The sequence below is a fragment of the Pseudopipra pipra genome, chromosome 8, assembly GCF_036250125.1.
Source record: "Pseudopipra pipra isolate bDixPip1 chromosome 8, bDixPip1.hap1, whole genome shotgun sequence".
Taxonomy (NCBI): Eukaryota; Metazoa; Chordata; class Aves; order Passeriformes; family Pipridae; genus Pseudopipra; species Pseudopipra pipra.
This window is the reverse complement of record NC_087556.1, coordinates 15,826,841-15,843,993: the sequence shown is the minus strand read 5'-3', so window position 1 is coordinate 15,843,993 and position 17,153 is coordinate 15,826,841. Positions and strand designations below refer to the sequence as shown.

The window sequence follows — 17,153 nt, the reverse complement described above, 5'->3', positions numbered from 1 at the left end:
ATTTACATGACAAGTTTCAAAGGTTGATGTACAAAACGAGTATCTTTGGTAGGACCAGTGAAGTACTTCTTCCCCCTCTACACAGCACTGACACGACCTGAGTTAGAATCCTGCGTCCAGTTTTGGGCATCGCATTTCCAGAAAGATATGAAGCAACTGGAGAGAGTCCAGGGAAGGATGGGGGAGGGGGGGAAGAAAAGAAAAAAAATAAAAATACAAGGTCTAGAAAACATGACGTATAAGAAAAGATTGAAAGAACTGGGTTTGTTTAGTCTGAAGAAAAAGACTAAAAAGAGACATGATAACAGTCTTCAAATATGTAAAAGATTGTTACAAGAAGGAAAAACTATTTTCCCCAGATACTCCAGATAGAACTAGAAACAACAAGCTAAGAGAGCAGCAAATTATGTTTTTAATGTTTATCCGACAGAAAAATTAAAATTTTAAAGACTGCCACCAGGGGCTGTGAAAGCGGTAAAGGTTTTTAAGAACAAATATACCTGGAACCAGCCAGATATAAAAGATATTCACAGGACTGCTGAATGGACCATATGACTTCCTGAGGTCTTAACACACTTCAACTCTGTTGTAGGCCTAAAACTTAATTCCTCTATCTCTATTTGTGAGCACTCATTGAGTTTACAATGACGAGCTCCTTTTCTTAAAAGAAGAATTGTTCCTTCTAGGAAGACAAATTCTCTGTAGAAAACGCAAGAACCACGGACATTCCCCCAAACTGTCTTTTCCAAACCACATCAGAACAGGAGAGAAGCATTACCACTCATTACAGATGAGGAACAAGCTGTAGAATTGAACCAGGAATGTGATACGTTTCTGTTTTCCATGCAGTTTACTTATAAAAGTGGTTTTCTTCTTGTCTATCAGATTTACTTTGTGAGAGGTCTGGCAAGAAAAGATGTAAGAAATTATAAAAAGGAGAGATGATTAAAGTGAAGTTAAGGTCAAAATAAAAAGTGACATCACCTACTAAACTAAGTGCAGCAAGTCTTACAGGGCAAATGAAGCTCAATAAATAGAGTTTTAGTCATTGTGAATATTGCCAAGAAATAAATAATCTGGCTAATATATTCATCAGTGCAAATTACTGCAGAAAGTGACCACTGCTCCTCTCCTCATGCCATACCTCCACAAGTACATTCAGATGCAAGAAAGCTCTTTCTGCTGAAAAGCTGCTACTAAGGAGCTTTGCATTGTGTGAGGTCCTGAGCTTGTGGAAATTCCTTCTTCATCACGTATATAATAGGCTACAGACGCTAGTCCATGCTCTAAGGCACCTTTCCTCTCCCAGGCCTTGAGATGACAGGAGCAAATGACTGAGAAGCTGAAAGTCAGGAGACCAGACAAATGCCCTTAAAGTATTATCTACATTGACAGTTATGCAAAAGAAAGGCAGGTTTCCCAGGCATGGATGTTTAACTGTGGCTTGGTTGAAGGTGGCAGTTTGGTATTTCTTAATGTTTTCTAAAATAAATTAAATCAGATCTTAGCTAGGATCCTAGAGGTTTTACTTATTTTAAAAAACCTAAAAAGGGGATTATTAAGGGTCCAAACTTCCACGGTGCTTTGGAACTATATAAAAATCCATGCCCTCTCTCTACAGTTCAATAAATAATGCAGTTTTTTTATGTTGTGTCTTATTTTGCCTCTTCCTGTATTCCTAGATAAAACCATTCCCTTTACTCCAGTACTCATTTCCATCAAAAAGGGCAATTCAGTTTTGGTCTCTTGTTTTCAGAGTAAGTGGCCACTGTAATGAGAAGAGCTGATGTATTAGCCCGCCCTCCTTTAACTTTGGCATGTTATTGAATACAGCATTTAAACTGACATGCCACAAAGGGCCAAGAAGAAGAAACAGAAGATGGGTGTGGGAAAAACAAACACAACACCTCACTCCCATTGCAGACTGTCAGATGAGCAGATAAGAGTCATGCATCACCCAAGGAGCAGGGACAGCTCTGCATGGGTGAGCAGATGGGAACATGGCACTCTTTGGTGAACATCTGGATCAGGATGCTAAGGAATGGAATGGGGTTATATGCAGAATTTGTCATAGAGAAACTGCGGTGATTTCAACAGGCAATTTTGATGAGTTGTTGGGAATGTTCAGAACACATCTGTTCTCTTACAGCATGCTAGCTGAGAAACTTTACTACTCCTGTCTCACCCCCATCCCTCTGAGCCCAAGGAAGTTTACCGATATTTGGATGCTTTAGAAGTCGGCAAATTCGAGCTTCACGTTCCAGTTTCTGGTGATCTGAAAGAGAATAAGAAAGAAGGTGTTAAACACCACAACTCTGAACTAAGCTCTTGCTCATATTCGACAGAGAGAGGAACACAGTGACTCAGCAGACATCCAGAGGGCTGGGAACTGCTGGAACATGACTGTCTCCCAAAACCTCACAGCCATTTCAGATGACAGGACTGCCGCTCCCACTACAGAACTAGCACTAAACTGGTATTGCATCCTTTGATTCAAAGGGAGTAGCTGCAGAACAAAAGACACAGCTCTTCCATCAGCTTCTCAAATACACAAAGCCACTTGTAGTGACATCCCTTTTGAGACTTACCCCTTCTCCAAAGCTGGAGAGTGGGACGAAAAGAGATAACTCACATGAAATGGGAAAAGGAAATACACAGCTCCTGCTAATGCACAGCCATCACATGAAGTAGGGAACTCTGCCAGCTTCAGTGAACTGTAAAGGTAACCATACTTCAGTACCCATGGACAGACTCGCTGGCGAAATGCTGATCACGCACTTAGAAAACTCCAGGCAAGAAGTTCTGCCCAAATGCTAAGTATGCTTATTCCAGCCCACAGGCAACATCAGTTCAAGCACGACATTCATCTGGATTAAAGAAAAATATCAAGGAGAGTAAAAAATGGTTTCTCCTCCCATGAGCAAGTTCAAGGAAAGGAGAGGGAGCTAGAGCAACTCTGCCCTTCTCAGCCAAGAGGCAGAAGGTCTTTTAGCCACTGAGATTTTTACAGCAATGGCTGAGTCCTGAATTTACACCACAAAAGCCTCAGCTTCTTGCATGAAATGCTCACATTGGATAAGCACAGATTGACTGAAAGGATCTGAGGAAGACAAAATCTTTTAGGCAGCCCCGGCAGACACTAAACTCTAGACTTCGGGGATGCAGATGCCTAGAATGAGACAAGCAAGAACTTCCAGTCCTTGGACTCCCCATTCCAGCCATCAAAAGAACATAGCAAGGGGAAGCAGCAGTCCCTGCACACTTTTGACATTTCCTTTCATGCAGATCTTCAGCATATGGGCTTTAAAACACACCTTCTCTGCAGCCTTGTGACACACAAGGAGTAAGCAGGACCCTTGGCTGGCTGGACTACTCAGTAGATCACTGGTAGGGATGCAGCATCCTCCCATTTATAGGAACCACACTAGAGACCCATTTCAACAAGGCTGCACTGCACTGCTCTGCCTGAAAGCTGCCTGTTCAGCTCCTTAGTCTCTGCATGGTCTTCCCTTCTCTTTGTAAAGGAAGCTTTGGGCAACTGTTCTCTTCCCCATAAGCAGAAGACAGAGACTGTGCCAAATCTCAGCACAGTACACTTTTCTCTCCCAGGCTGGGAATAGCAGCTCAGGGCATTGCAGGATTTCTGTCTTCTTTTCCACTGCTGAACTGCAGAAAATGTCCCAATTAATACTTTATAGGGCTGAGATGTGCTTACATTCTCATCTGCAACTGTTCAGGAATGGGGGAAGGTAAATTACTGCTTTCATCTCTTCTTCGTTCTCAGTCCTGGAAGTTATTGTTGTTGTTGCATATATTTCACAGTTCTATGCCAGAACCACTCTCCAATAAAGTAGCAGACAGCAAGAAAGCCTGGAGAGCTTCCATGCTCCTGAGGCCTTGGTGCAGTGCAAGCACTTTCTCACCTGCATTGCCAGGGAGGGGTGGGGGTGCCTTGGCTTCCCTTTTAGCAGCATCTCTCACCAATGAAGTTTTGCAAAATGCAGTTGCAAAGTAACAAATATTGCTGCACACTCTGCATTTGGGAGAGATTCTCACAGCAGGGCAACAGTTTAAGATAAACTATCCACAGCCTGCTCACACGTTTGGGTCTTGCAAATTCTCCACCTTCCCTCCCAGTTCTACTTGGAACTTCTACAGGAGGGGATCCTTCATCCACCCAGATCACATTGCCCTCGTGCGCAGCTACACTTGCTGAGAATCTGTTCCCAAGTACAAGGACACAGAGAAGCAGACAGCAAAAACAGCTGAGCAAAGAGGGAAGAAGAGGCAAGAGCTCACCACGTGCTACTCAGCCACCGAGTCCTGACAGCCAGGACAGACAGCTGACAGGAGCAAGGCTCAAACAAAATGACATAACCATCAAAATGCCATGGGAGATGTAAATCAAGAGCAATTGCTCCCCTGAAATTCTACACCATCATGCAGAGGGAGGGGAGCTGGCAGGGCAGCTAGTGTTCATGGGCAGCAGCCACACCAGAACTTGTGACAAGAGGTCATCACCCCACACCCCATCCCTCCAGCACCACACAGCCTGGCTGGAGACCAGAGGAGGAGTACAGCACTCTGGTCACAAGGTACAGGAAACTATTTCTGGTCGGGGGGAAAGCATACCACACTCTTCTGTCTCCGGGGCAACAAAACAGGCCAACTCAAGCACAACTCACAGAGAAAAAGCACACACCAGCCCTGGGAGCACCAGCCTGCAGCAGTCAGCCACCACAACTGAGAGCAGTGAAAGGTCAGGCTGGGAGGGTTTCCTGCCGTGGGTCCTACAGGATTACAGCTCCTGCAGGATTGCCATCCTGTTTCAGGCAGCACCAGAACACAGCCCAGTCAGTGACTTGAAAGTAGCTCCCCCACCCCATCCCCAAAGATCTTCATCACTCCGTGGCCTTTGGCACAGTGTAGGCATTTGACTCATGTCAAATCAGCAGCAGAGTCAATTTGGTACTTGTGGGGAATAACCTGGTATCTAAATACATAAGGAATAAACACAGAGACACTATTTTCTACCTTACTCTGGTCTGACAAAGGTTATTCCCAGTAGGAGACAAAATGCCCCAAATTTTTTCAGTCCAGCAGAGCAGTCAATAGGTGGACTTTAACATTTCTCCTATACAGGCTCTTGCTCAACCTTAAAATGCAAAGTCTTAATGATATTAAAATTACAATGAAAAGATCCCTACCCTACCAAGAGCTTGCAAAGAAAATAATTTCTCCTCCCTCTGTCCCACAGATGATACTTATTTCTGCAAGCCATTTGTGGAGTGGAGCTGCTTATTCTTGATGCACAATGGAAATACACCTCATAGCTAACAGAAACACGGCAACACATCCAACCTACCTTACAGTATCCCAGGCCTGGGACATTGGGTCTGTTTTCCACCTTTCACACAACTATGAAATTCAACAAGTAATTTCCATAACTTGCCTAAAACACAGTATATCCCTTAGGAAACATAAAGATTCACGTTCAAGACTTCAAGTGATAAATAAAGCCATACACCCACAGAAATTTCTCCAAATGTTAGTTATCCTTCCTGTTAAAATTCAGCATTGCTGTTCCAAGTCTGAATTCACCTACCTCCTGCTTCTAAATATTGGATTTCATTAAGCTCTTTTCCTGCTACGTTACAGAGCTGTCTAGCCCTGAACAATAGCTGATGCTTAAAACTTAAGTACAGGATATTACAAACACTCATCTAATATTCATTTACTGTTTTCCAGCCAAAAAAAAAAAAAAAGAATCTTGCTATTTGGAAAATTATTCTATCTACAGTCTGAAGTAATAAGTATCTACATAGACAGGAAAGTGCAGTCTATGTAGCTTTTCTGTAGTAAAATTTAAAATGTAAATGCTTAAGGAGATGGTGCTTAAAAACAGGAGAAAACTTACTTATGTTTGATACCCAAACTAAAGTGTGAATATCTATTTCTCCTTCTTAGTCCTTTATATGATACGATTTCTGCATCTTGGTTCAGCATGTCAAATGTGAATCTACATTTAACCCAAGTACCTTTAACATTACTGCTCTGCAAATATTGCACTGTTGTTCTAGTAACATTAATACTGGGTTTCTTTAGAATATACCTGATGAGAAGATGCCTGTTCAGAGAACTGTGACTTCTTTGGGTTGGGTTTTGATTTGGCTAGGGATTTATTTTAATAGAAAACAAAAATGATTGTTTTAGCATCATCTGTGAGAGTTAAGGACCTGCAAAAATGAAACTACTCCATTTTATACAAACATGCAGTCCATTAACTGAGACAGGGCTGTTCGTGTACAACGGATGGACAGAAATGGTTGTGCACAATTAGTAAAGTCACAGCTGTAAGAATCTCTAACTGAGCAGGTTAAAACAACGACCTTGCCTGAGTACAGAAGACAGCAGACCAAAATCATGATAGTTTGGCCTATTTGTCCTAAATGTATCAAACTTCCAGATACACAGGATAACTTGATGTAAAAGAAAGTGTACCCAACAGAAATAAAAACCAAAAGGCAGACAGCTTTACTTCACAAAAACCTGGCAATCTTCAGCAGGGTGTGGAATATGACTGGTTTTATACTGATGCATAATTTCTTACTCTTTTTTAAGAAAATAATTTCACTGTCTGACCACTTCAATCTGCTATCCCAAAGATGTGGTGGCAGAGATGGATGAACAAGGTGAGACCCAACTTCTGGGCTCCATTCTTGTCCAGGGACAGTTCTCAGTTTTCTGCTCTAGCCAATACATGCACGGCTGCTTTGCAGGAGGCTTTTCCTCACCAGGTCTTTCTCCTCCAGGGGTACCCAGAACCTGGAGAAGATTTTCAGACACAGACAGGGTAAAGGATATCAACAAATACCAGTAGTCTAGAGCCGCCAATTGAGAACATTTATGTAACAACAACAGAAAAAAAAAAAAGAAAAAGAAGATTATAAAAAAGGTCACTGTGCCTAATCAGCCTGTTATGGAGCTGTGCTGAGGAGAAGGGGCTGCCAGGGAAGGATAGGGAAACCTGTTTGCATGGAGCTGCGGTACACTTGCAAAAGGCAGAGTCTGGAGAAGGACACCTACCACAAACCCAAAAAGGAGATGAGCCCCAAGCAAGCGAGGTGAGGGCCAAACCTGAGCCAGGGGGCAGGAGGAGATGGTTTAGGTGTCAGGTGCCGACACTGCCACCCTGCACAGGCAGCACAGCATGAAATCATCCCGGCTTCAGGCATAGCTGTGATGCCCTGACTGGCTCTGGCTCCTGAGAGATGCAGAGAGGGATCTGTTTCAGCCATGGGCAGCTGCCATGCGGACACACTCTCCAGACAGAGCTTTGTCACAAGCTCCTCAAAGGATCAGTGACCAGGGAGGTTGAAAGAGATGTGCCCTTCGCATTCCATCCCCTCCATCTGCCCAAGGAACACTGAAATTTATTGCTCTAGAAAAAAATGTGAACATCTATTTCAGGTTGTCCTGTCTTCTGGCAAGCAGAAGTAGAAGTCAGCATTAAAAACTAATTGAAAGACTGGACAAAATAGTTACTGACATAAATCAAACAAAGATTTATCAGTGAAAGTGATTAACTTCACACCTCTTGGAAAACAAGGTATAAAAAATTAATTCTAACATACTTTCTTCAACAAGCATTAGAAACACAGCACCATTTCAGAACAGTTCCATGTGTAAAGGACTACATCCACTGCAGCATCTACTGTCTTACTTTATCAAACTTCAGCTATACTAAGGTCCAGTGGCTAAAGCTCATTCTTCATTTAATACACCTGTCTTAAGAAGAGAAAAAAAAAGTGAGGGGCAACTTTTAGAGCCTAAAGGTTAGCCACCTCAATGGAAAGGGAGATTCTTTTCTAAAGGCAGTAAAAAGAAGATGCAGGAAAACTAACACTTAGATGTCAATCATCTCTGTGATGAGAATCTGTGTCATGAAGAAAAAACCCGTATTCCTCCCTTTACTGATACATAACCTTCTTGCTCACAACTGGAAAATACAATTGGCTGCTCAGTACTACAGTCAACCTGTCTTCATCCTGCACTAGGATCATGCTTTGTCCTTGCTGTTAAAGGAGGCTTGCAGCTATCATTCCTGTGGGAACACATTCTAGATTACATTTCTGAGAATGGGAAGAGTCTGGAAGAAGAATCAAACCCAAAGCAATAAACTCAGTTTGATTGCTGTCATCGTGCCAGTTCTGGGAGATAGTCAATTGGTGCCAGCTGCTAAGATATCATTTGAGTTGCTTCAAGACAGAAATCGAATTTACATCAAATACATTTTGTAGTGCGAGACTAGTCTGAGCCTTCAGGTTCCTTCATGCTTTTCTTTGCTAGTTTAAATTTAATCTTCCTCTCTGAGACATTCCCAGCAAAAGAGAGCTAGCTCCCTCATCTGCACTTCAGGCCACAGACTTTCCCCCATATTCTCTTAGTTTTCCAACAAGGCTATGCTACAGAACAACTGAGATCTCTCAGCATTTGTAATAGGGTAGCAGAGGACACTATGCCATGCCACATCACCACTTTAAACAGGAATATCAGCAAGTCTCAGACCACCACCATTTCCCCTTCTGCAGAATTTAGTAGAAACAAACACCAAAAAATCATTCTAGGCCTTAGAAATGACCAGAGGCCCCCATAGATTCAGTATATTTTTTCTGACAACAGCTAAGAGTAGGTGCCTAAGGAAAAATGTAAAGAAAATAAGCATATAATGACACTTCCTTCCCTCCCTGTCTCCCTCCCTCCCTTCCTCCAGCTATTTGATTTTGACATTTCCATTTCAGTGTTTCTACACTGCCATTTCAAAGACCAGCTAAAATGAATAAATCTGTAGCAGCATACTACTGCCATTGCAAGCCAAAGTCTGTTTTCCAGCCTCTCAGTGCAGAGCGACCCCTGTGGCACAATGTCCCAAGTGTGGGGCAGAGGGGCTCCCACGCCCAACCAGCACCTCCAGCCTCTCTGCTGCAGCAACTGTGCAAAAAATCACCAAGGGGAAGACACGTCTGGAGCCAGCAAGTGAAGATGAAACAGCAAAGCTCCAGTTTTCTCAGCCGGTGAAAGCTGGAGAGACAAGACAGTGACAAAATTCTCACACTTGCCTTCAGCTACTGAAAGAAGGAGGAGGTTCAAGTGCCAACATGACACAATAAACAAATACAAGATTTCTTTCAAGAAATGCTGGCAAACATACTTTCTGACAAAGCCTTTCCTCCAGCAAAACCACTAATATTATTACCTTGTAGCAACCTTTCCCCACACTCTTGCCACTTCCCAGAAACAAACAACTCCACAAGTAAAAGTGTAATACTACCCCTAAAAGTACATACTTATATGGATCCTAAAGACAGCCTAAAGTTCACACAGTTGGTCACAAGCTGTGTTTACACACACTAGGATCCGTGAACCCCTTGGTATTACTGTACTGGGAAACCAAAAGAAACAAATTAAAAGGAACAAACTATATAAACTTAGAAGAGTTTCCACTTTTCTGTTCAAGTAATGAAGAAATTAGACTATCAACATCACAGAGTAAAAGTCAAGATGATTTAAGTAATTCTATTTGTATCTCCAGTGAGCACCCTGAAGAGTGGGCCAGATAAATTTATTCTTTTTTCCAGTAATTCATGGCCTTGTACTTACTTTGCAAAGATAATCTAACTGAAGACAGATATTAATATGTGTACAACAGCAGCAAAAAGAAAAAAAGTATTAAAAATACCTAAAAGAGAAGAATCTTTAAAAAAAGTCATAGTGTGCACCTTTGACATTGCAGTTTCTACACTCAGTGTCATTCAAAGCTGCCTTCTCACATGTATATTTTTCAGTTTATCAGCAAACAACTTGTCCAATTTTTCTTTGGATTATCCAGCAGGTGGACCTGGTAAGGGAAGGAGAATTCCTGTCCTCTTGCTTTATGGGAAATACTCGGGATATGTGTATCCTGAGTATTACCTATTGTACACATTATAAAACAAAACTATAGCACACTAATATGCACGAGAAGAGGAAGTGGGGAACTTGGGCTTTCACAGACACCAGCAACTTTCCAGGAACTTTGAGAGTCAAAGGAGGTCAAATTAGTGAATCAGGGCAGGCTACAGGTGATGGTGATCTCAGTCACAATTAACTATGTGAACAGAGGGGTTAAGTGTACTCCAGCCTAACATGCCATTTGTTGCCTACAAAGGCACAGATAAAGCCATATTGGGTGTTTTCACTCTCTCAGAGAGAATGGCCACCATTCAGCTTAGGTCTTTGCCTACAGCAGATCCCACAGTTTGACCAAAGCCAGCACTGCAAAGCAACATGGAATCTGAATACATGTGCATTTGGGAAAAGGAAGTAGCAGCACCCCAGCTATCCACTGCAGGTATAGCCTTTGGCTTCACATTTGAGATCAACTCAGAATATGGGCAAAGGACCTCCTTTCTGAGCTTGCTACAGCACACAGAGCAAGATTTTGTAAACCCGTTCATGAAACATCCCTGCACAGCATACACTGACCCCTCCCCACAAGCCATAGGTTTCCACATCCCCTGCTCTTCAGGCTGTTTTAAAAGCCTTACTGTTCCCAGTCTTACTCAGTCACATGCAACGAGCCAAGTAAAGCCCAGTGGATTCAGTCTGAAGCCTTGGTGTCACTGCAGCCGCTGAAAAATGAGCCATCACCGTGCCTGCATTAGGAGGGTGGAGGACACCTGCCTGCAGAACAACTGACACAGGCCAAAGCAGGCCCAGTCAAAGTCTTCAATAAGCTCTGACATGACACAGATGCCATCTCTCATGTACAAACCCTGCTTGTGGTCCACATCTCTCAGGGCACACCAGTTCCTCTTGCTGGCAAGATAAATGTCTCTTCATCTCCCCAGCCATCCTTCCCATGTTGCCAGTGGGATATACAAGGCCTGTGTCAACTCTGCTTTATTCTGTGTTAGCCTTTCCCATTAACAAGCTACTTTAGTTACAAAAACCAAAGAAGAATTTCCAAGAGCCTCTAACCCGAATTTCATTTCCCCTCTTTTCCTGCTAACCATTAGTTTATTTTGTGCCACCGTGATGGAAGCAAGTCATAGAGGGAACAACCCTTCCGGGTCTGGTGGTGAAGAGGTGGGAAGGAAATGTTTCACCACTGAGGTTACCTTCCAAACACCTACAGCCACAGAAGTTGGCACCTACAGTCTGCTGCAATAATTAAGAATTCTACCAGCTGACCATTAAAACTACCCACTAAACCACCAATTTCACCTGTTCCATTGGCTACTAGAAAAAGTACCATTTCTTGCTTTACAAACTTCTTTCTTGCTCAGAGTGGGATGAAACACAGGGAAAACCAGTGCTGCAGTGGGAAGTACTGGGAACCATTCCTGCAGCAGCTCATTGTAGCTCCCCTTTGAAGCTGACAACAACAAAAGTGCAGCCACCTTCCTCCTAATGTGAAGCAATGGAGATCACCAACCACAAATGCTGACAGGCAGATAGAAGCACAGCAAAGGGCAGGAATTCTTTTATCTCATTTTATCTGCTGTGGCCAGGAGGCATTAGTGCACCCATTGCAGTCCTGACACAGGAAGAAATGTGGTGCAACTGCACTCCCCCTAAGAATGGTGCAACTGCCCTGCTGGCCAGCCTGGCATCTGGGAGGCATTTGCTGGAAGGTCTCCACTCAGTTGTGGTGAGCGTAACAGCTTATTTTAGCTCTTCCTGGGCATACTGAGTTAGTGTCATTTAAAAAAAAAAAAAAGCCTACATCCCTGAGAAAGGAAGAACTGCAGGGTACAAACAGAACTAGCAAAATGAATGAAGTTTTCAAACCAGAAGATGCTGAGCTCCCCAGCTTTGAATGGTCAAACAACTTCCCCTTTCTTGCAACAAAACAGAACAAAAATGAGTACAACTCTCTGTCACGGTCATTTCAGACCTTGTATCTTGTAAGAAGGCCTTCAGTCCAGAGTACTTGTGTAGCCAACTCTCAAAGCACAGCCCCCCATACCACCTGCAACAGAGCTCTCCCTTTCCTTCCCCCTGCCCCTTATGCAGCACCCCCACCTCCTTCCCCTGGCAGGGCTGTGGTTCGACACATTCTCCTCCATTTTGCCTCCTGCAGCTTGCACTTTCCTCTGCAGCCCCACATCCTGCAGCAGGTGTTCCCCCAAGCCTATGTCCTGCAGCACCACATCCCCCCAGTTTCCTGCAACTCAGCAGGGAGACATACCCCTTCCCCGGGAGGGCAGCCCTCTGCTGCACACAGGGCAGCCCCAGTCCAGCTCTCCCATCCCTAGTTTCCCATCTGCAATGGCACCAAAACTGCATTTTACAAGTAAATCACGTGCTCAGCTGCTAGTTTGGGTGCAGAGCCAAGAAACACTCTGGTGCATGGGGGAAGGGAGCTGATGTATTTTTTGTTTCATGTGACCAGCTTACCAGAAACTTCACTGAGACCAAGAGCAGACTCTCCACCCACACCCCTCCTTCACCACCAACCCCTTCCCCCAGACACTCATAGCAGAGATGCAGAGCAAACACACCACAGGAGAGTCTAGCATCTCACATGCCTACAGCCAATCTTCCAGGCAGAAAAGAGGTGAGACACCAGCTTTGCACCCCAGCTGATCAGCTGAAGGTGTACATACGGGGAGCTGATCTTTCCTGTAAAGGCTATGGGCTGCAATGCAGAGACAGGCAGAAGTTGTGGGTTAGGAAATTATGGGACAGGAGGCTGCAGTCACATTGCTAACTTACACATACACTCCACACAATATTTTTTTGGTTAGAAAGTTGGGGGGGGAATGTTTCAGATCCAAGAGGCTGGCTGTAGGATGTACATTTAAATAAACAGCATCCCAACAAGCTTTCACAGAGATTAAGAGAAGACAAGTGATTTGTTAAATAAATACACAGCCTAAATTTTAGAGGGGTTCCACATGCTTTCCGCAATGAGATGGACAGGACAGTACACATGACAGCATGTCTTAGGTCACATAGAGCTGTACAATAATGTTTTTCCTTAGGTGCCCTTTGTAGAGCTCTCTTGAATTGCCCCTAGACCTGCACAGCATGAGCAGAGATTTGGGAAAAATAGAAATTCTGGCAAATTTTTAGAAGATAGATACTTAAATGGGGGAAAAATATGTTAGAAAACAAACAAAACATCCTCATAAAAGAACAACTACTTCTGTAGCATATTTTGTTGGAGAATCTCTAGGTGTGTAACAAACATTTACTATGCAGCCAGAAAACCTTTGAAGCACAAGGTTTCTTTCCCTACCTTTAAGGAGCTGAAGAAGAAAAGCAGAGGAACTGAAACCTGAGAACATGTCAGTGACAAGTCTGTGAACAAATTCAGATCTTTGGAATCTGAGCCTCTCACTACCCTGGTTTTCATCCTTCTGCAGAAAGAGAAATGAAGATAGAAACAAAGCAGTTCAGATCTAATGGATTTTGAGCACCCTCTCAAAGCAAAAACTGATAGAGGCAGCATTAGCACTGCTGAGATACCTCATCATGTCTCACTCTGGGAAGCATGAAATCCTACCTCAGTGTTATATTAAGACCTAAGCAATTTTTACTATTAAAGTCTGGTGTTCAGAATTCGAAAAAATATTAATTTTTTTTTTTAAACCAGCATTTATCCTGTTTGGGTGGAACTGCCACTCAACAAATCCTGCATTGCACTTGACAAGAGCACATTCTGAAAATAGCTTCCTTCACATGAAAGCTCAAGATCTGGACTATCTGGTGAGCAAAATAGCTTTAAAGTGGTCTCCCTGTCCCATCGCCATGCTTGCTTTCAGATTTTCAGGGAAAGAGGTACCTGACTTGCATCTTTTTCCAAAAAAGCAGCTGTTATGCTACAGTTTTGATTTATTTTCTGGCTAAGTTAACTTCTTGTTTTGATGAATGTTTAATGTTCCTGGCTAGATCAGTTTAGATCTTGTTTGCCTGCAGGCATTTAATGCTGCTACATTACTGCAATACTAATTTTAAGGTCATCTACAGCTCCCCCCACCAAGTCTTTTGCTATTGTTTGGATCAAGATTATGTGGTGCATTTTGGCATTGAATTCCACAGCACCATATCAAGTTAACAGACACTTATCACATCTCCAGATATGGCCAGATTTGCTGATTAACAGACAACACACCCAGAAGAGCAATCCTCACTGATTAGGTCCACCTCATGTACTGAGCCACAACAAAGACTGAAGATGAGGGGCTGACACTGTAGCTCTCAGAGCACTCAGTTCTGTAAATTGCTGCCTATGCCAGGCAAAAAAAAAAAAAAAAAAAAAAAAAAAGGGAGAAGAAAAGGAGGTGTGTCAGAAGGAGAAAGAAAATGCAGTGAAACAGTTATTAAAGCACTAACACTGGTGGCTACAAAGGAACTTTCTCTGTTGAGATTCGGTTTTAATAAGGTGACGGTTAAGACATCAAGCCAACATGTCTGAAGACTAAATCCTCCCTTTTCTGTAGAACACACAAATGGGAGTAGTGGCAGAAAAACCTTTTCCACACTACCCACTAGACGGCCTCAGCTCTGACCTAAAACAGAGGTTGAATTACAAACCAAAAAAAGAGAATGGAGCATGGTCTGCTATGGCCAGAGCCTGAGAAACCTCCACAGTCCAATATGAGCTCCATGGAGCACAAATGTGGGCTCCAGACTGCAGCACCCCTTTTAAAAGAAGCTCCCCAACAGGCACCATTCTCAACAGATGGCATAGTAAAAAAATGTCTCCTTATGCTTCTTCATTTTGCTGTCTCTACCTGGACAGCTGGTCTAGCCAGATGAGACTCGGGACTCCGCTCATCCTATCACTAAAACTGCTATCTCCATCTCAAGGTGAATGCTAGCAAATGAGATCCCTACTCCTTCCTAAGCCTCTCTCCTCTTCTTCATTCCTTCTGCCAAGCATTGTATCCAAATACTGCAGTCCTTCAGCACGGCAGGCAGAGGACAACTACAGGTGTAAACTGTGAAGATACTGCTGCAGCCCTAGCACAGAAATACATAGCTCATATAGCTCACTAGAAAGCTGAGGAACATGGGAGAAGTACATCCCATTATGTAAAATAACTAACTAGATAAACAATCATCTGTGCTGTAGGGCCAGTCTCTGCAGCAAGAAGAGGTTCCCAGGTCCTGTGACCCAGCAGGGGAGGGAAGCAGTGGCAGGGTGGGCAGCCCCTTTCAGGACTTAGGCACAGCAAGTCTCCCAAGCTGCTTATATCTACCACAGCCAGGATTTGAAGCGACAGCAGCCAGCGGGCAGGAGGGCCTAGAAAGCGTGTCCTCCAGGCCCTGGTAAATGCAAGCGTAAAATGTGCTTCGGCACTTGCAGACAGGCACACGTACAGGAGACAAAGATGACCAAAGAAGTGTCCAGAGGGAAGCCAAAGCCACAAGTATGAAGCGTGGGAAGGACAGAGCACCCACCAAAAAGAGCAGTGCAAGGAAAATGGGATCATGTGAGATGAGAAAGCCCAGCTCAGAGATAAGACTTGTTGGCCTTGGTTAAAGGGAGCAAAGGACAGCACAGTGGCTGTTCAGGGCAGGCTGTTCTCCTTCACAGGCCATAACCCTCAGAAGCAGCCTGCAGCCCTACAGTTCACTCAGAGTGTGAGTGAACTGTTCACAGTTCAACAGAGAGTAAGTCTGGCAACTTCTGATGAGTTTAGCAACTGTTATGATCACAAAGTAATAAGTTTTCCATTTTACAATTATTAAAACAATTTCCTGTTCTTCATATATTCATTCCTCCACCACACCACAAAATGTGTTTCTCTGTTCAGCTGGAGCAAAGCCACGAAACCCTCCAGTCATGACAGACAAGGGGGCACCCAGAGAGGCCATTCAGCCTAACCACATCAGCCAACATTCAAAACAGTGGCCATGCTGTCAGTGAATCAGCTTAGGAAGCTTCTGCCTCCAGCCCATTTGCTTGTTCTCACCTCCTCAGCCAAGGTTGTGCCAGAGCAGCTGTTTGGGTGGGCAGCTCTACCAGCAGGGAAGGAGAAGAGAGCAGAAAAGGCAATTTCAAGTCTTCTCTGAAGTCAGTTAGCTACCAAGGCAGTTGATAAAATTAACAACCTTAACAGAAACTGCCCACTGCAAACAGCAACCAAATAAAGCTGCTAGTTCCCAAATGGCTGATGACCAAGCCACAGCTGCAACGGGGGGAGGAGAGGGGGAGAGCGCGCATGAATCCTCGAGTGAGTCACTCGCTCCCTGCATCCCTGCTGGCCTAGATAAATGCTGCTGCCAGTCGATGATGGGTGCTGCAAACCAGCTCTTAAGCCCACAGCATCCTTGCTGCTCATCTCCTGGTGGGCACAAAGCCTGCACTGAACAAGTGCAAGTGGGTAACCAGGAGAGGTAGTCACATTAGGTCTCTGAGGTTCCTGTATGGCTCCAATCAACTTTTATGTCTCTTCTTGTCCTTGCTCCTGCTTTCAGGTGTTCTCCCCCAAGGGCTGAATCTCAGGCAGGTGAGGATGCATTATAAAGCTCCCCCTTTTAGACAAGGAAAACGTGAAAGCAAATAGATAGTAAAATAAAAATAGTAATGAAGACGCTGTGTAGGAAGTTGCTCTGAGTCCCTGTACTGGCATTAGTTTGTTCACAGTGCTGGCTGCTCACTTCTACCATCTGCACAACGAGTCCTGATGGATCACATCAGAACTGCCTTACCTCAGTGCAGAAGTTTAGGATGAAGGTAGAATTACCCAAAGCATAAAATGCATTGGAATTAAGAGCAAATCATATCAAGTCTATACCACATGTGTAACATCTCCACTACAGATGCACCGAGGACAGGGAACCAGTCTAAAACAGACACTCTAGCTTAGTTAGATCTCTGTAAGACAAAAGAAAGCCTCAAGTACTGTAATACTGAGGCACTACATCTGCAAATCCTGCAGTAAAGTCATTCATTGTTTTAAGAATGAAGGGGTTTAATTAAGTCCTGTAGTGCCCAATGCAATCCCTATGGGAGAGCTATTAAAGCTTTAACTGTCCGCACCCACTGAGAATGTGACAGATTTCTTCTACCCAATTTCATAAGTGTACAAATACAACAGAAGGAATGGAGTGAGAAAAGGAAAAGTACCTTGAAGGAATAGACAGTCTCAGTTTGC

The 17,153-nt window shown here is 43.7% G+C and overlaps 1 protein-coding gene across 27 annotated transcripts in view; it reads right to left on the bottom strand.

The window, feature by feature from the left end:
- Positions 1 to 17,153, bottom strand: part of CAMK2G (calcium/calmodulin dependent protein kinase II gamma) — a 118,241-nt gene that overhangs the window by 62,786 nt on the left and 38,302 nt on the right. For 14 of the 27 annotated variants that reach the window (XM_064663790.1, XM_064663794.1, XM_064663796.1 and 11 more), the window contains exons 3-4: positions 13,286 to 13,406; positions 2,216 to 2,275 (exon numbers count right to left, since the gene is read on the bottom strand). In XM_064663790.1, coding sequence (XP_064519860.1) covers positions 2,216 to 2,275; positions 13,286 to 13,406 — 181 coding nt within the window. The remainder of the gene's footprint in view (positions 1 to 2,215; positions 2,276 to 13,285; positions 13,407 to 17,153) is intronic. The other 13 variants (XM_064663791.1, XM_064663797.1, XM_064663793.1 and 10 more) reach the window with 1 other exon arrangement.